This window comes from Mastigoproctus giganteus, chromosome 8 (assembly GCF_048544385.1).
Source record: "Mastigoproctus giganteus isolate SK-2022 chromosome 8, ASM4854438v1, whole genome shotgun sequence".
NCBI classification, from domain to species: Eukaryota; Metazoa; Arthropoda; class Arachnida; order Uropygi; family Thelyphonidae; genus Mastigoproctus; species Mastigoproctus giganteus.
This window is the reverse complement of record NC_143582.1, coordinates 125,698,828-125,718,796: the sequence shown is the minus strand read 5'-3', so window position 1 is coordinate 125,718,796 and position 19,969 is coordinate 125,698,828. Positions and strand designations below refer to the sequence as shown.

General features: G+C 39.6%; 1 protein-coding gene across 2 annotated transcripts in view; it reads right to left on the bottom strand.

Annotated features, from left to right (window-relative positions):
- Window positions 1-384: 384 nt before the first annotated feature.
- LOC150081804 (SEC14-like protein 2) overlaps window positions 385-19,969 on the bottom strand; it is a 97,060-nt gene continuing 77,475 nt past the window's right edge. For both annotated transcript variants that reach the window (XM_090379693.1, XM_090379694.1), the window contains 6 exons: window positions 17,555-17,633; window positions 16,373-16,453; window positions 9,629-9,715; window positions 6,918-7,024; window positions 5,320-5,617; window positions 385-562 (listed from right to left, as the gene is read on the bottom strand). In XM_090379693.1, the coding sequence (XP_090235819.1) occupies window positions 483-562; window positions 5,320-5,617; window positions 6,918-7,024; window positions 9,629-9,715; window positions 16,373-16,453; window positions 17,555-17,633 (732 nt within the window). In that variant the 3' untranslated portion in view covers window positions 385-482. The remainder of the gene's footprint in view (window positions 563-5,319; window positions 5,618-6,917; window positions 7,025-9,628; window positions 9,716-16,372; window positions 16,454-17,554; window positions 17,634-19,969) is intronic.

Sequence of the window (19,969 nt, the reverse complement as noted above, 5' to 3'; positions counted from 1 at the left end):
CATCATCATAAGACAGATCCACATGTTCATCAACTTTTTACTTTTAATCAATAAATTAATTATTGCTAGCCAGAGCTTAAAAGCGTAGTTAGTTCCATATTTCATTAAGATCTCTTGAAGACATCAACGATGGACAGTCTTCTCTACTAGGGAAGCGTTATTTATTTGAAGTAATGCAATATTAGCTATCTCGTTGTGTAGGCAACCACATTAAAACGATGCCCTCTACGCTACATACGTAGTTCAAATATATGGGTTAACACCGATACTATATAACTAAATGATAATGTAAACATACGGAAGGTTACCTGGTATTTTATTTATTAGCAAGTTCTTTTATATTTTTTCTGTTCTGTGGAGTTATTCTGAAGATAACTGATTCAGCAGTCAACAAGAGAAGATCACGATGTAACATTCAGCCATGAAATTAAAAAAGAAACTCATTTTCAGCTACTGTTCCTAGTTTCGTGTACACCAGTAATTTATGGTGTGTATAAGTCTATACGATAGGCGAGCTCAATCTGATGAAACCAGCTGAAGGAATTGTCGAAAACCAGGACATCTGCAAAAAAGAACAAAAAGTTAGAAACTGCTGCACATCAAAAGGCTTGTCTTGCATTGTTATCTAATTTGTATGAACCTGAGCTGTAATGCTCGATACATTCTACGTTGATATCAATAATTGTAATATGAGCCTGGGCCATGTTTTCTGTATATCATTCTATATTTCATTTGAGTCCCTGAAAAAACGAGTGCTTGCCCTCGAAAATAATGCATCTGGGAGCTCGTCAGGGACTCAAAACTCCAGCAATCTACCAAGCGATGCACACCCGATTCGAACCTCAAAACAGAAAAACCAAGTGCAAATTACTCTGGTTAAGAAGGACATTGTTTTATTAGGAGACTCCATTGTCAGGGAAACGGGGAATATTTTTTGTAATAAAGATAGGTGGAGCAGAACCAGGGTATGTCTGCCGGGAGCAACTATTGATGATGTCACCAACAGACTGTCAGATTTTAAAGGGGGTAAAGAAAATATTATTATTCATGTGGGGACAAACGATATTAAACGTACACGATCTGACGATTTGTTGGAAAAATATAGGACCATGCTGAGGAAATGTCGCGAGCTAGGCCATAATGTCTATGTGTCTGCAATTCTGCCCAGACACGATAGGAGGGATTATATGTTAAGAGCCTTGTGGATTAACTCAAGACTTGAAGGAATTTGCAAGGCTTTAGGGGGTAAATTTCTATCAGCATGGCCCACACTTGTAGGTAGAAGGAATTTGTTTTGTAGAGACGGGATTCACTTAAACAAAGGTGGTGCAAAGGTTTTTGCCAGTATTATTGAGGATACCTTAAAGGCTCAGGGAAACTGCTAGTTAGGGGGGATGTGGGTAATACTGACAGGCGTTTATCTGATAATATTGGTCAATGTAACTCTTGCACATACCTTAAGAGTTCTTATCTGTTACCCCAACTGGACGTATTATCTAGATGTTCTGGGGCCAAAAACGTTTCACGTGAGCGGGTAGCTAATATCAGGGAAGAGAGCCTAAAAAACTTCAAGGGTTGTGTTAGGGTTGTTAAATATACAAGAACAGAAAATCTTAATTGTTTATACAGTAACGTTAGAAATGTCGTCAATAAAATGAGCGAATTCGAACTGCTGGTTAAAACAAGTAACGCGGACATAATAGGGCTTACAGAGACGTGGTGCCACCCGGAAATTGGGGATGATGAGTTTCAGTACGGCTTGTATAATGTATTTAGGAAGGACAGAGTAGATAGAAGGGGTGGTGGGGTAATGCTTCTTATCAGAAGCAGCCTGAGTGCGACGATAGCTTTCCCGGATTCAGACATTTCACATGCTAGTATAGAGTCTGTATGGTGTGAGATAGTTGGAAACAAAGGTATAATGCGAGTAGGAGTAATCTACAGACCAGGTGATTGTGAAGATTATGACAAAAGCCTCTACATGCAAATGGAATGGGCAAGTAAGCGTCAATGCCTTATTATGGGTGATTTCAATTTGCCTCTAATTGATTGGAGTAAATGGGAAGGAAACTCGACATGGGGAACAAAATTTTTAAATCAACTAGATGACTGTTATTTGTATCAACATGTCAGGGAAAGTACTAGAGAAAAGAATATCCTAGACCTCATCATCACACATGAATCAGATGACATAACAGGGCTGACAGTAGAGGAACCAGTAGCAGGAAGTGATCACGGAGTTCTACGGTGGATGATGACGAGAGAGGTAGCAGTAGTTAAAGGCAAAGGAATGGGTTTTAATTTCAGAAAAGGAAATTACGATGCCTTAAGGTACTACATGGCCTCTATTAATTGGGTAGATATCGCGCAGAGAATGAATACAATTGAACTGTGGTACGCTTTTAAAACATTAATCACAGATGCCTTGAATGCGTATATACCATTAAAAAAATACTCCACGAGAAGGGTTCCAAGTTGGATGAATAGTGAAGTTGCCGCATTACTTGAGCAGAAAAAGGTGGCATGGAAAAGTTACAGAGCAATAAAAAGTACTGAAGCCTATAACAGCTACAAGGTGATGTGTAATAGAGCCACAGAAAAGGTTCGACAGGCAAAGGCAGTTTATGAGAAATCACTAGCAAACAGAGCAAAGAGGGGGGATAAAGAATTCTTCACATATGTAAATGCCAAGAAGAGCAGGACAAACCAGATCGGACCTTTACGTAAGGGAAAGGGGATAGTAATAAATACACCAGCTGCCGTTGCAGATGAACTCAACAGTTATTTTGCATCGATATTTACAAATGAAAAGCCTTTTGTGGCAATGGGAAATTGTGGGAGCGAAGTTAAAAAATATGTAATTAATGATATTGAAATTTCGCAAGATTATTTAATGAAAAAACTTTCGAGCTTACAGACCAGTAAAGCTCCTGGAGTTGATGGAATATACCCTATAATCTTAAGAGAGGCGGCAAGCGAGTGCATTGAACCATTGAGGCTAATTATGCGAGCATCACTAGACTCTGGGGAGATTCCCTTGGACTGGAAAAGTGCAAATGTATCTCCCATACATAAGGGTGGCTCTAAAAGTGAAGTGGGAAATTATCGACCTGTCAGTCTGACTTCAGTAGTAGGGAAAATCATGGAGGCAATGATCAAGGGTGGAATTCAGGATCATTTGGATCGAATTGAAATTCTCAAGGATACTCAGCATGGTTTTGTAAAGGGAAAATCATGTTTAACAAATCTGGTTCGCTATTTCGAAAGGGTCACTCGCGAGCTGGATTTAGGGAATAATTTCGACATTGTTTATTTAGATTTCAGCAAAGCTTTTGACTCAGTCCCACATGAGCGGTTGCTTTATAAGCTGGAACAGGTTGGAATCACTGGGAAGATGGATAGAAGGATGGCTTCGGGGCAGGAGGCAGAGGGTTGTGATAAATGGCTATTCCTCAGATTGGGTTGATGTAAGAAGTGGGGTTCCCCAAGGATCAGTATTAGGGCCACTGTTGTTTTTAATTTTCATAAACGACATTGATGAAGGGATAGAGGGCGTGATGTCTAAATTTGCAGATGACGTTAAAATTGGTAGAGTAGTTAATGATCACTGTCAAGCTGAGCTTCTTCAGAGAGACCTAGATAGACTTCAGGAATGGTCAGAAAAATGGCAGCTGTGCTTTAATCCAACAAAGTGTAAGGTATTACACCTGGGAAACAGTAATCCCAAAATAACGTATTCACTTGGTGGAGTTCAACTAAACCCAGTACTGGAGGAAAGGGACTTGGGTGTTACGATACGGTCAGACATGAAATTCTCTAAGCATTGTAAACAGGTTGCAAGGAAGGCCCATGGTGTCCTATCGATGATCTATCGAACTTTTGCAAGTAGAGATAGGGACGTGATAATCCCATTATATAAGGCTTATGTTAGACCACACTTGGAATACTGTGTTCAAGTATGGAGACCGCACCTAAAGAAAGACATCGAGCTTCTTGAAAGGGTGCAACGAAGGGTAACTCGCCTGGTGAGATCGGCAAAAGGGCGTCCTTATGAAGAAAGACTTCGAATATGTGGGTTGCAGAGTTTGGAAACTAGACACCTTAGAGGAGATTTGATTGAGGTGTTTAAGGCTCTGAGAGGCATCAGTAAAATGAATGAGGACGAAATTTTCAAGATTATAAATGATGCTAGAACTAGGGGACATAAATTCAAGTTACGGGGGGGAAATGTTTAGATTGGACTGCAGGAAGTTTTATTTTAGCCAGCGAGTTATAAATTACTGGAATAAGTTGCCTTCATGGGTGGTAGAGGCCGACAGCTTGGGGAAATTCAAAGGTCATCTGGATAGTACTTTCGGGTAGGGAAGCGCATAGGATGATAGGATTCATTTCCTTTTTATTTATTTTTTATTAATTATTATTATTTAGTTATTTATTTATTTTTTGTTTTTATCATTGTTTTGTTCGGATTTTTTTTTTTTTTGGCTGGTGCAGCATAAGCCATAGGCTTTCTTGCACCATACGGCCGTTACTAATAGTTTAATACTAATATCACACCATCAATTAATTCTAAGTGGAAATATAGCAAATATCGTGCCATGGCCGGATTTAAACTTGTTGAGGCCCTTCTCTCTTACCTATGACAATGTTAAAAAAGGATTTTTTAAGATGGAGCGAGGCTCTGTCTCGTGGTCATGAGAAATCGATATAGTTGTGTTTAAAAAATGCAGCTCTTACAAAAGACCGAGTAACATTGACTCAGATGTGAAAAGAGCCATTATCTTTTATTACTAAGAAGCATGTACTTTCCTGATACGACATTTTCGCTAGGGCTTAATATGATTCTATCTCATAAACATTGTTCTTAATGTTTCCCCTGATCAGATGAAACTGCCAATCCCAGGGAGATAGTATAAAAAAAAAAAAAAAAAAAAAACTCTTTCGCAGAATGCAGTTCAGTAGCAACTTACCACAGACTCCAGTCAGTTTCCGTTTGGCATTCCATTAAACAGCGAGGATTTTTTATTTTGGAAAGTAAGGTGATCTTCGTGTTACTGGTCTTTATTTATGGTGTGCCCGCCCTTCTTTAGTAAATATGACAGTGGACTTGGGTGGTTTGAGATATCATATATCTCAAACCACCAAATTGGTATCTGTAGAGAAGGTTTCGAACTTATTGAGGTTATCTGCATAGGGAATGAAATTCTTATGCAGAGACAGGAAGATATCTATAGCGGCACATCGATTCTGGTTATTGTTGTTCAAGATTTCTTGAATATTAGACTACATAAACCAGCTAGAAGGAAAAATGCTACTTACATGTACCAAGCTGATTGCACAAATAACGTCCAGCCTCAGGCCCTCCCGTGCATGCGTATCGTTTTCTTCTGATAAGTTCTTTGCTCTGGTCGCTTTTATGATAGAGTCCTATTCCAATGTCTTTATTTAGGGTTAGAAACTTCCAACCGATTATCGTCCCTAGTTTGTCAACAGTGACTTCTTTCTCTAAAACGTCTCGAGGCTGAATGATGGTCTGCTGCATCTTGGGGTTGTTAAACACTTCATATGCCCGCGATTCGAAATAATAACTGCGTGGTATTTTACCACCTTGGTTTATCTGTATAATCAACAGAAGAAATGAATGAATAAAAATTAATCGTAATGAAAACTTTTTTAATAGAATTAATTTTTAATCTTTTACGAATAGCTGTTTTAGTGGATGCCAGACATTCTATCCACAACTGGAAGGTAACATTGACATGATATACTTCATATCTTCTCTCTACATATTAGTGACTTATGTCACTTTGCAATGAAACTAAAGCACAGTAATCGATTAACTATATAACCCTCGACCTTTCCTCTATTATGAAAGCGCCAGTTGGTACAATGCATTATTTACTCTTTAGGTAATTAAAGGAAGATCAAATAACAACTGGCGCTTTCATAATAGAAACTCAAATTTGAATATTGGAAATTGCCATTTAATCACAAGACGACCTCGGGTTTTTTAATACATTATATATTTTAAGTTCTTGGTAGTAACATATGCAGTTAAACATTTATTCCCTTTATACAGGGTGATTCACTACCACTGCGACAAACTTGCGGAGGTGTAGGGGCCACAAAGACGAATCGGAATCACACAGCATTGCAGGGTCCGAGAGGTCGCGTGAACAGCAATCCCGCTGGAAGTCAGCATTTGCGAACCGATTCCCAAGGCAGTAGGATGGACGAGTATTCAAAGTTGAACTGGCCGACATGCACCTCGCGTATGGAGCTGCGGACTGTAACGGGCGCGCCGCTTTGCGCTTGTATCAGGAAAGTTTCCCCCACAGGCGTGCTCCTCCTCATACGATTTTCGCACGTGTGCACAGAAGGTTTCACGAGAGGTACCATGAATCGGGAGCGAACGACGAGGACGCCAGACAATGTCCTACGTCTTGCAGAAGGCAATCTAAGTACGAGTACTCCAGCGATAGGTCAACGATTGGGTATTTCCCAATCCACTGTATGGAGGATACTGTCAACAAACCAAATGAGTTCATACCATCTGGAACGCGTCCAATCATTGGAGCCTGCGGATTATCCACTCCGGAGGACTTTTGCTACTTTGTTTCTACAACAGAAACGGTTCGCAAATGCTGACTTCCAGCGGGATCGCTGTTCACGCGACCTCCCATTCAACGTCCTCTACCGCATGACGAAGGCATTTCGGACCCTGCAATGCTATGTGCCCCCTAGACCTCCTACAAGTTTGTCGCACTGGTAGTGAATCACCCTGTATATCTAATTAAGGATGTTTTTCACGTAACAGCTACTTGCAATTTTTTTTAACAATTCTCTTAAAAAATATATCTTTAATTTGAGCACTCAAACTAAACATTACGAAAATGGAATAAAATAAGTCATCGTACCACTGTTGCTAAGCGGCAGTTTCCATCAGGATCTCTCCTTGTTCCTCCCATGTAGGCTGGAATTACTTCTGCATCAAAATCTGCGAGCAGAACTTCAGCTGTTCGTTCTATTAAAAACAAAGTAGATTTTGTTGAGTGCTGCGGCTAAGTAGCCTTTTTAATACACGAAACATAAGTCTGATTGAAAATGGACAGTCATACATGAATACAACGACAAATAACACTGTTCACTTTCTTGTGGTGTAGTAGTGTTAATATTCTGAAAGGAATAAAATAATTCAACGGGCAAAACAGCTATATTAAATGAAATGAATGTAAAAATTGAAACCAATACAGCCATTACTTAACGCAGAACGCTTTATAAAAATCACGGCTAGTGTCAGAGCATTCATATGTTTCTAAAAATTTATTAATAATTTGAGTGACGCTATAAATTGATGTCGGTGCCATTAAAACACCCATCACCAGTGGTGAAACTTTTTTTATATTGTAACATTAAGAGGGTCCAGAGAAATAAAAATGGTCCGATGTCGGCGGAGTTCCAAGAAGCAGAAGTGGCCGAGAAATCACACCCGTAGCGATGGAGGGGTTTAGAATAAGATCTGAAGCGCACTTCAAATGCATTCATTCTCTCACTGGCTTCTTCCGGTTTATAAACCCATAAAAATACATTCTTTCCTGGAAGTGAGGATGCAGGAGCAATTTTTCTACAAGACAACAAATCTAGTGTGGTCATTTTGCAGTTGGTATTAGTTTGGCTCATAATAAACTGCAATGTTAACGCCTCTCCCGGTTGATAAAGTTAGTAACGTGTCTTTCCTCTCTGCGCACCGAAATAGACCCTTTACACTTATAAGAGAAATTCTGAGCTATAGGTATTATTTGTTTAACCACCAACCTTTATTTTATTTCAAATAATAGCAACTGGTTGGTACATTCAAAAAGATAAACAACTTTATTTATAATTAGGTCTATATACACAATTTCGATATTCCGAAAGTGAGAATACTTCGGTGCGCAATCATAATAAATGTACGAACTTGAGTGGTTAACGTACAACATTATACGAGGTACATTCAAAACGTTTATTGAGGGAACAGTTGGGCTTACTAGCCTAATCACTTTCACTCTTGGTGATTTCGCAGGCTAGAAAGGTTGGTGTGCAGATTAGTATTCCTTGAATTCTGTAAAGGATCTACTTCGAAACAATCGATGTGTGTGCAGTTTTGTATGCTCGTAACTAGAAAGTGAACCCAGATTGGTCTTGCACCACAAACTGAAATTAAAATGTGGAATACCAAAGCTTTTTTCCTATCGGCTAACTACAGCCCCGAGTGAAGAAAGCATTGAAATTCCTCCAGTCTCGGCCTGGATTCCAACCGAGTGAAATACGCTATACAAAGGTCTTTATAACACGTTTTCAGTTTGCGCTATTGAAGAATGATACTACATATTGCATTAATCTAAAATAACAATCATATCTATTTAATTCCAATATACTCTGGCGTTCAAAGAAAGTGCGTCATCCGAATAACGTAAGTATATGGCAATATTTCTTACAGATTGCATCAGCTGTATATTAGCACGCTCAGCAAAAGTTGCAGTCATTCCTTTCTTGTGTCAGGATGTTCTTCCCGAAATATCGCTTATAGAGTGTCTTGTAATCAGTCGACAGTGAGTAGATTTCTTTCCAAACTCAAGAATTCTGGTTCTGCTGATAGGAAAAAAGGAACCGGACGCAAACGAGTCTCTACACCAAAACAGGACCGCATTTTGAAGTGCTTATGCCTTAAAAACCGTAACGCTTCTTCGTCTGAGCAGAAAAGAGAATGGACTTGAAGCCCCCCCTCCTCACACAAAAAATGAAAAAGGCCGGATTGATTTGGTGTAAAGAGCATGCCAAATGGACCCCAGTTATTTTCTCAGATGAGAGACAAACGATTCGCCATAGACGTGGTGAAGAATACCATCCAAATTATACGGGTGTGCATTTCGTATCGCAGAGTAGGTCACCTGCAGTTTATAAAAGGTTCCGTAAATGCCAATGGATACCTAGCTATATTGGAAGGCAAATTGCTGCCGACCATTTCAACCTGCCAAGTAACAGCATCTTTCAGGACGACTCTGCTCCTTGTCATCAGGCGAAAAGTGTAAGTAGGCACTGCTGTAGTTACTTTAGCTTTATTTCTGTATTAGAGGTTCGACAGTATTGTAATGTTTACATTTGTTTTAAGTGAAAAAAATGGTTTGAAGAACGGTCCATTACAACTGTTAGCTGGTCGGCCAGGAAGGGCCGACCAGCTAACAGTTGTAATGCCGGGCCAGAAAGAAACCAAAATTCGTGTTTGGAACCACGAACTATCAGTTGGTTATCTTCAGAAATTGATCTTGTCAATGCCTCCACGGTGTGCTGCTGTCATTAGAGGCGGTTCACCTAAATATTAGTTTGCACCTTGTGAATTTTCCATTTAAAATGATAAACGTGAGAGTTTCTGATAACATTTCAGCCATAGTTGTCGTGTTTACCAAAACCGCTGCATAAAGGTTGCAAATGCTCATTTTGGAATATTTTGAGAGCACCTGCTTGGTTTTGCCTTAACTATTAATAAATATCTTTTGTTTATATTTCTATTTGTGATGCACTTTCTTCGAACACCAATGTATATGGTGGAGTTATTCGGCTTGCTACTTCAACTTTCGAATATGCTCACCTTGTCGGCAAAAGAGAAACTTGTCATAAATTTCTTCAGGAAGCAGGAATTTCAAAAATCTGTATCCAATGGCAAATATTATCGGCACTGAAACGTAAGCAATTCATTTCAGATTTACACTTAAAGAAAAACTATAGAACACAATGAAACATTAATCTTCCAGTTTAAATTAAATTAAAGCTCTTCTTTGACATTAATAAGATGAAATTGTACAGCTTTGCAATATTAAAAACTAGTTTATCGCTGCTTTTTAACTAAATTTAAACAAGTATCAAGGATTTTTACGTTACTAAAAGCAAAAAATGATCTGTGTTTTTGACAATGCAACTGACGTCTAAGGGTGGCCAAGTTAGTTTATAAAATAAAATTTCGTACTGTGACTTCAAAAGCCATAAGAGTTGTCTGTTTGATTTAAATAGGGACGAATTATTCCACGGTATCACCTGAACTACTTAGGTAGGCATTATCGGCATTTTGTTCGATTTTTGAACACTTTCAATGATTCCATTTTTGTGTCGAGTTAATAAACTATAATGAGGGCCTTTCCGGGGTAAGTTCATCTAAGCTAGCTGCAGCACTGTCTTCATAATCGTCGATTTTAAAGAAAACTTTACTGATTCAACAGTTAGCAAAGATTATAATTTTACTTCATTCCGGTCTTAGCCACGATTTGAACAGTTCAGAGTACATGTGAATCACGACTTGTTTTTTTAGAACGGAACATATTGTGCGAACCTTGGATACGTAAGACTGCAACTTCAAAGCTAAATGAATAACACATTCCGGTAAACAGAAAATGACTGTAAATACACCAATCATGGATATTGCGGGTGCAGTACAGAATTAAAAGGCGCCTCCGTAGCAGCAGTGCGCAGCACACGCTTCTTGATTAGACCGGGCCTCGAGCCCGCGACCACCAAATACGGAGGATGCGGAAAGGTCAAGGAATGACCACCGCATTTCCCGGAGCAATATGGCCTTAGTTGCTATTGCTCCTAGTGATATCCTTTCTGTGTACAGAATGAAAGTAAAAGAAATAACTAATGATACTGTAAATATATCCATAAATTTCTTGACTTCGCTGGACGAAAAGCCTTGCTATCCACGCTTGAGACCGAATGATTCAATCACGAAGCGAGAAAAAAAAATTCCATAAAAGGTCTTGGCGTAGGGAGAACAGTGATTATAATCACTTGCTACCCGTGCAGACGTATATAGCGAAGCAGCCTAGGACAATAAATAAATAAAATAGGATTGATGTCCGGAAATCGCGCCATATCAATACAGTACTGGTATCCGTCTGGCGCATCCTGTAGGATGAAATTGCTCCTACTAAACCTGCGAATTCATCCTGAAGGCACATATAAGTCCATATAAAGAGATACTCCTGTCGTATATCTTCCAAAAATTAGTCTAATGCGTAGATAACACTCAGATTTCTAGAAAAGATCACATATTTCTCTTGGCATAAGCATGTCACAAATATTGTTTACTCTTTCGCTGTCGGCGTTACTTTACCTTTCTTCTAAACATCTGCTCACTCTGTACAAATCTCAAATCCGCCCTGTCATATAATATTGGTCTCACACTGGGGTGGTGTCCCCACAACCCCTCAGGTTTCTCAACTCCATTCAAAAAGGGGCAGTCAAGTTAACCAAATGCCTCCATGGGGCACTGTTCTTCTGAATTGTCTTATGTAATTGCTCCTCTCTCTCTCTCTCTGTTCCAAACCAATCAACATCTTGAAAATAATCTACAGAAATTCAAGCCAAGAAGTATCGTCTTCTGTCTTTGCAAGCAGATAAGTACGATACTTTTCCTGGTTTGGGGTTTTTATGAAAAAAAAAAAAGGAAAGTAGGGTGAATCTGAATTCATCGCCATTGGTCTTGGCTGCGTTTAACAATCTATAACTCACGCGCTCTTTCCTGTAATACACATAACAGCGCCAAACAAATGTTTTTCTGATGACTCCAGTAGAGATGATATATCATTCAGAGTGGAAGTTCTCACCTAATCAACTGAACACATAGCATCCTTGAAGAGTTCAGTCCAGCTCTTCATCTCTATTAGAAGGGAACTATCACAATATGATGTGAGGGAAGAGCATTCTATGAATGAGAATTGATTACTGCCTATATTACTTTAAGTACTTAAAAATTATTTTAATTAATCAAATACATGGCAATGCAATTAAAATTGCATTTGTAGACATTATTTTATTCAAATCCTTGATGCTGTTTAAGGTTAAAATTTAGACGATGTTGCCGCAACCAAAAGCATACTTCGACTCTGATTACATTAACTGCTCTCTCAATAAATATTGACTTTTCTACAGGCCACCTGCTTTATCACGTGAGAATAGGAATTGTAAGTTCAGGAAGAAGCTGCCATAGAAATTTCTCATCTTTGAAATAGGATACATTTTACTTGTCTAGGCGGCACTAAAGGTTTCTCATAAACAAATGCCGATTGTCACCATGACTCTGAAGAATCACGAACCCTGCTAATCAATTGTAAGTGTTATGTAGTGTTCGCGTTGTGCGACTGGCTTCTTAGTTGCTTGCTAGTTCACTGTCCGCCACGAAGAGGCTGAATTCCTCTACTGTTTAGAGAAACATCTGACAGAACCACCTGCATTTTGCCTAGACGAAAGTGCAATTGGGCAAGATCCACTTTTCCCAGGTTTTAGGATGGCAACTATTTTGGTTCTCTTAAACAGAAGCGGAAACCTACCATTCCGCAAGATGTCATTAAAAAATTTAACTAGCCAGTCCAGAGCTCTTGGACGACAGTGTTTCAGGAACTCTGGATATATTCCAGCTGCTTTGCCTGGTTTTATTTCCTTCAGAGCGGTTGAAATCTCTGCGACCGTAAATTCTCCTGAGAATTGGGAGGTTGGTTCTTAGCTCCTTCTTAAGTTTTTTGACTTCACCTTTGTTGGTATCTTGGATACGTTGACAGTTCTCTTGGGGATACTTCTGAGTTTCCTCAGAAGTGTCCATGCTTTCCTACTTGAGTGTTGGAAATTCATACCTGCTGTCATTATGTTCCATTTCTCTTTCATCAAGCACAACAACTTTTGGAATCGACTTCGACTCTGTTTAATGAGTCGCCAACGCGGGCAGGATTTCTTGTGACGACGGTTTCTCACTTTTCTTGTCAGGAAATTTGCTAGTCCCCTAGGACAAAATACTTGTCTCAGAGGGACTGTTAAACTGATGGCGTGGCGGCACCGCTATTCGCCCGGGGGGGGCCCTTTCTCTAGGCAAACCCTCTGGAGAAGATTCTTTTCTCCTCCACCTTGGGGTGTAATATACCAGAAGACCTCATAGAGGCTGCTCCCCCATTGTGAGATCTGCTTACCATTTAGGTAAGCAGATCAGGCTCTTCCTTTACACTGTTGGCCTGGAGATCCCCCCCCCAGGCTAGATCTATTACGGACATTGGGATACTCTAAGGGTTGGATTTCATCTGACGACACTCTTAACCCTTCTCTTTTTCGCCAGGGATATCTCCCCCTGCTCTAAACCTCTGTTTCATTTCTCAAGGGATATCCTGCCTGCACTTTCGTCTAGGCAGGATATCCCTTGAGAAATGAAACAGAGGTTTAGAGCAGGGGGAGATATCCCTGGCGAAAAAGAGAAGGGTTAAGAGTGTCGTCAGATGAAATCCAACCCTTAGAGTATCCCAATGTCCGTAATAGATCTAGCCTGGGGGGGGGATCTCCAGGCCAACAGTGTAAAGGAAGAGCCTGATCTGCTTACCTAAATGGTAAGCAGATCTCACAATGGGGGAGCAGCCTCTATGAGGTCTTCTGGTATATTACACCCCAAGGTGGAGGAGAAAAGAATCTTCTCCAGAGGGTTTGCCTATGTCATGCCTAGAGAAAGGGCCCCCCCCCCGGGCGAATAGCGGTGCCGCCACGCCATCAGTTTAACAGTCCCTCTGAGACAAGTATTTTGTCCTAGGGGACTAGCAAATTTCCTGACAAGAAAAGTGAGAAACCGTCGTCACAAGAAATCCTGCCCGCGTTGGCGACTCATTAAACAGAGTCGAAGTCGATTCCAAAAGTTGTTGTGCTTGATGAAAGAGAAATGGAACATAATGACAGCAGGTATGAATTTCCAACACTCAAGTAGGAAAGCATGGACACTTCTGAGGAAACTCAGAAGTATCCCCAAGAGAATTGTCAACGTATCCAAGATAACCAACAAAGGTGAAGTCAAAAAGCTTAAGGAGCTAAGAACCAACCTCCCAGTTCTCAGGAGAATTTACAGTCGCAGAGATTTCAACCGCTCTGAAGGAAATAAAACCAGTCAAAGCAGCCGGAATATATCCAGAGTTCCTGAAACACTGTCGTCCAAGAGCTCTGGACTGGCTAGTTAAATTTTTTAATGACATCTTGCGGAATGGTAGGTTTCCGCTTCTGTTTAAGAGAACCAAAATAGTTGCCATCCTAAAACCTGGGAAAAGTGGATCTTGCCCTGAAGATTATCGCCCAATTGCACTTTTAAATATATGTTACAAATTAATTGAAAGAATGGTTTACAATAGAATCTTAACTACACCCTTCCAACACATACCAATTGAACAAGCCGAAGCTGCTGTGATCAGGTATTGGCACTTACTAGCCACATCGAGAATGGATTTCAATATAAGAAGACCATTGCAGTTTTTGTGGACTTGACATCAGCTTATGACACAGTATGGCGATAAGGAATGATTCTGAAATTTTTGAAGATTATTCCTTATAAGACACTTGCGATCCTACTTAACAACAGAGTGTTTGAAGTACATTTAAATGGCAGAGTGAGCACGTCTTATATATTAAATGATGGTTTACCACAGGGATCAGTTCTTGCTCCATTATTATTTAATATCTATATTGCAGATCTTCCAGCAACTGCTTCTAGGAAATTCATGTACGCAGATGACATAGCTCTGACTTCAAAACAGCCGGAATTGTACTCACAAAGGATCTTTATAACTTGAATAAACATTTTCATACATGGCGACTTAAATAAAACCTAAGTTAGTTGCTTTCATCTGGATAATCAAAGGGCTAATTATACTCCTCAAGTGGAATATAAAGGCCAACGACTGAAACACAACTCCTGTCCAAAATATCTGGGTATCACAATGGACCGAACACTGACATATAAACAACACCTTTGTAATATCGCAGCAAAGATAAAAACTAAGAATAACATCTTGCACAAACGAAACGGTGCTACGAACATCAGCCCTTGCCTTAGTCTACCCAGTTGCAGAATACTGCACACTCTGTAAAAGTTGATATTAATCGAATGACACAATATCAGGCACCTTTAAAATGGTTGCCAGTGTTATCTAACATCCATCCCCCTCATATAAGAAGAGAAACAGCTTTGCTGAAAGAATGGAAAAAATGTCACAGAAATCCTCAATTGCCTATACATCAGGATTGAAATCCAGGAACCCAGGTGAGAAACTTATTAAGTCACATTTTAATGCTGATTGACTAAACCCTGACCACCTGGGTTTAGTCAATGATCCATGCAGAGATGTACCAGGTTTCAACTTACCAAGAAAGGAATGGACATCCCTGAATAGAATCCAAACAAGTCACGGAAGATGCAAGTTTTGGCTGCACAAGTGGGGAAAAAACTGGAAACCCATTCTGTGACAATGTGCCCCCAGACCATCCAGCATGTCGTCTCGGAGTGCCCAAAGAGGAGATTTGAAGGACTCATCCAAGATCTACATAGTGTTACTGACGATACTATTAACTGGACATTACATTTTAATTTATCAAAATGTTATCTATAATTTTTCTCTGTAAATATTGTTTTTTTTAGGCCTATTGCATTTTAGGCCTATTGAAATAATAATAATAAGCGGCAGCCGAAACTGAGAACGCCTATAGTGAGCCAATGAAACGCAGTGCGGTTGAAAAATTTACTACTCAAAAGGATCCATCTTTGGCCATAAGGTCTCTTTAACGAGGGTGGTTGCAAAAAAGTCACTAAGTCTCAGATTTGTATGAGCCCCATGTTCAAGTTGATCGTAGAGAGACTGAGGGAAGTAAGAAGCTGCAACCTGAAATATTAAGACAACTCGTTCTGCTACGAACTATAAAACGGTTAGAATGATTACTCATTGAAAACTGTTTGCACTAAACCCAAGAGAGTTCTTGCACTTTTAATAATAGTAGTCTGTGTGTTAGGATGAGAAATACACTTCATCACTGAAACTGTCCCGCCTAGAAAGAACGGACGGATTTCCATATATAACTGTGTCGAGCTGATCGGCGTAATAAAACGTTTCTGTTATCCCCCCCGTATAGGAATCTGAAAAAGTTATCAAAAAAATAAAACGGGGCAGTTAGTCATTTAGCTCTCATATCCTGACAACTCCTACCTGAGGTGGATCTTTGGCTTGCACATTCAGCTGATTCTGTTGTCCATCGAACACATCTGGATTGTAATGGGGGAAGTATGGTGAACGTCCCGATATCATGACTGTTCAGTAAGATGACATTCGCCACCTTTTTCGATTTGTGGGCTTGTGTCACTGCTCACCGAAGCCATACTTCATATTGAATTGTAACACAAACAATCTTTCTTGTTTATTACATTGATATCTGTCATTCCACTTATTTTGCGCCCAAAGCATGCGTTCCTTTTCGGTGAAACAATTTCGATGACGAGCAGTGTATTTGTGTATCGAATTAAAACTTATTACTGGTGATAGTAACAACCTACCGTTTACTAGATAAACCTTCCGCAATAGTTCTGGGTAGTTAGCTTCGAAAATTTCAGCCATTTCAGTGAGACATCGTATAACTGAAAAGAAAAGTAAGAAAATGAATTTATGTGAAGCAAAACTTTTCTCAACACAAATAAGATAAAACTGATGTTTATTTTCAAGATGTGCGAATAACTGCAAAACACTATTGTTTTAGGAAGGGATTTCTTTGAGCTCCGACCACTTGGTTTAATGTGCTGTAGAAGTTGCAAAACACTATTACCTTCACCCGAATAATAAATGGAAAGAAGACAGCTGCGCGGGATTGCTATATAACCAGAACATCCTGAAATCCCAGAGCAAGATAACATAAATCGGTAATAGAATTACTTTTAAAGATTTAAGTATACCAGTGCGAAAAGTTAGGATTATCGTAAGAAATAATTCTTTATATATGTGAGCACTGTAAGGAAACGCCTGACTTACATTTGCCAACCGAGCTAGCCAGGTGGGTACAGTGCCTGTCTGGCAACCCAAAGCTCTCGGGCTTGCATCAGAATAAAATGCAAAACTTTAAGGAGGTGCATTATGGTCAGAAGCCGATGCGCCAACTAACAAAAAAAAAAAAACTTGCATTTGTCCACTACAAGATAGCAGACCGTTCTCGTAAGCTGACGTTTACAATAATGCAAAATTTAGGTTGCCTGAGGCCCTAAAATGAAATCACTGCGTTTCCCTGGACCAATAGTAATTTTGTTGGTCAGCCCACCAGGAACAACTGCTCCTCAGTAATCCGACCTTCAGGGGAGCATTGCACTTGACAACCTCTAGAAAATCCATGTGAAAAAAAATTTAAACTTGAGGATGTTCGAAAACGCTGAATGATTTTAAGATTGATTAAAGTGAATAAGCTATCATCCAACCAATCCAATAAAGGAATTTAAAAAAAAATCATGTTAGGGATTCCCAAACCGCAGTATATTTTGTGTTACTTGCCCGTTTTCTGGATGAAAATTCCTAGTTCGGGGGTTAATAAAACTTCTTCATGTCATTGACGAGATTCGAACTATAGCTTTTGGGAAATTCGGGGAAACATCGTTGTGGTTTTCCTATCGTGAGCGATAATTTTATTACTTAAATGCTTACAGCAGCTTATACCAAAAATATATAAAATGAAAGCTTCAAAATAGTTACAGTACCTTGTTGACTGCTCCACTGAAGCACATTCAGATCTTTTAAGTCAACGATGAATGAAAGCTTACTGATGACCTTTCCAAGCTTGTAAGAAACAGAGGTTTGAGGAGTCATTTAAAAATATTTAATTAGACATGCAAAATTCATTTAAAAAGTTAAAATTTCCGCTATATTTTGTGAAGTGGTTATCAATTTTTGTTCAAACGATGCAAATAGCCTAAAAGGAGAGAACGATAAAAATGTCGAAAGCTTACGGCAATTTTATATGCCATCTGATCATACACTGAGTTGAATTTGCATTAATAACATCTTCTTGTGTACGAATGTCCTTATCTATGGCGCTGGTGAAGGCGCAAAGTTGAGAACGGCTGATATGCCCATGTGGTGATCAGTTTTTGAGGGTCTACGTCACGATCTTTCCCACTTTGAATGTGGAATGCTTGTGGGGGGGGGGAGACGTGCAGATGCCAAAATCTCGACTACAGCCAACATGGTTTAGCACTTACGTTCTGTAGTAGGCTCAACAGCGGTCGAACAACCAATCAAATGTCACACGTGCACTCGATGCTCATGGTGAGTGTCTCGTCTCGTAAACAGATCAGTGGCCCAGCTAACCAAGCATACAATAAAGGAATATCAAGCTCAATATCTGCAATTCTACATGGTCATGGTCTAGACGCCGGATATTAGCTCATACAGACTGTTGTCAGTGGTGCTGCGGGGGGACACAGGACATCCTACGACTACGGGTTGTTATGGACAAAATATTAGGTATATGTTGCAATGCAAAGCTCTTTATTGTATATTTCTTAGTTACCTTAGGGTACTGTGGACAAACACACTCCAATAAATGCTCTTCGCCATACAATAAAATTGGAAGGAGAGGTAACCGTTAAAAAGGGCAAAATAGTATAATGCAAGGCATGAGAAACAAATATGATAACAATTTACAAACATATATTTCGTAGGGCTTAATGCAACAACATACAACCTGTGTAATAATGATCATCACTTTAAATTTTTAGTAGTAGAAGTGGCATATGATGCAAGAAAGCAAAATTATAAAGCGCCCGACAAAAAGATAAAAACTCCGAAATCCCCCTCCAATAATTTGTCGACTTCTTTCTTGAATTTATTCAAAGTACCCACCTCCACAAAAACAGATGGAAGTTTGTTCCAGCAATCAACTAAGCATTGAGGGCAAACCTACGCACATGTATCCTGCAACCATTCTTCCTCAATTTGAATTTATATCCCCTCAGCATTGAGCATGATCAATCCATTATAAGCCTTAAAAATCTCGCAGGCCAGACGCACGAAAAACTGAAGCCTTTCTTGGTAAGACCCCTCTTTCGTTGCACTTCTCTGCACCTTGTCTAAAATTAGGCCCCCAGATGCAGCCTAACCATTACCTTGTACAATGGGATAATCACTGACAAAACTCCATTAGTTGTACTGGCAGCCTGTCTGCATTGCTTAGAGAACTTCAAGTGTGACTGCACAATCACCACCAGGTCTTTTTCATTTTCCACTACCATGAGTGTGATACTACTCGGGGTTTAATTTCAGTAGCGTATCAACTGTGTGCAGTACCTTGCATTTGTCAATGTTAAACTTCAACTGCTTAATTTTTTAGACCTTGTTGCAATAGCTTACTCTGATATACCTTCATCGATAAATATGGAAAACAACAATGGGCCCAGCACTGAATCCTGGGGGGGGGACCCCACGAAAATCAGTATCCATTAATAACTTTTTTTTTTCTCCCGGCCAACCATCTCTTAATGCCATACTGCTCCAATTTGTAGAGCAGTCTTTTATGTACAACAGTATCAAAAGCTTTCCTGAAATCGAAGTACAGTATATGGATATCAGAATTTTTTTTTTGCATCACAGTATCTAATCAGATTGGTCAGACAAGATCGCCCCGTAACAAATCCATGCTGTGACTGCATTACTTCTTTAACCAGTGAAACAATGGTTAAAGAAATTACAGAAGAAGCTAATGGGTCTATAATTACTCATGTCACCCTTTGTGAATTGGGATACATTCGCACATCAGTTCGGGAAGACCTTCCAAGGATGCTCTCATAAGTATGGCTAAGAGTTTGCTTACCTCCTTTGATACCATTCACCCCAGGTGCTCTTTCTATGTTTAACTTCAACAATTTTCGGCTAAGGTAAAGAAAGCCGGAACGGCATTTGTATTGTTGCTCACTCGGTAAACAGACGGTGGGTGTTGCCGAAGTGGAGGGGGGGGGGGTAACCTGACCTTTTTTCTTTAGAATTATATTGGAAGTTCCGCGTCGTACAAAATGTTCGTAACGTAGTTTCACCGGTAAATTTTTTCGAAGTTTGCCGTGCTTCTCGTGTGGCTTCCTTTGCTTTTTTTTTCTTAATAAACAATTTATCCACTAGTC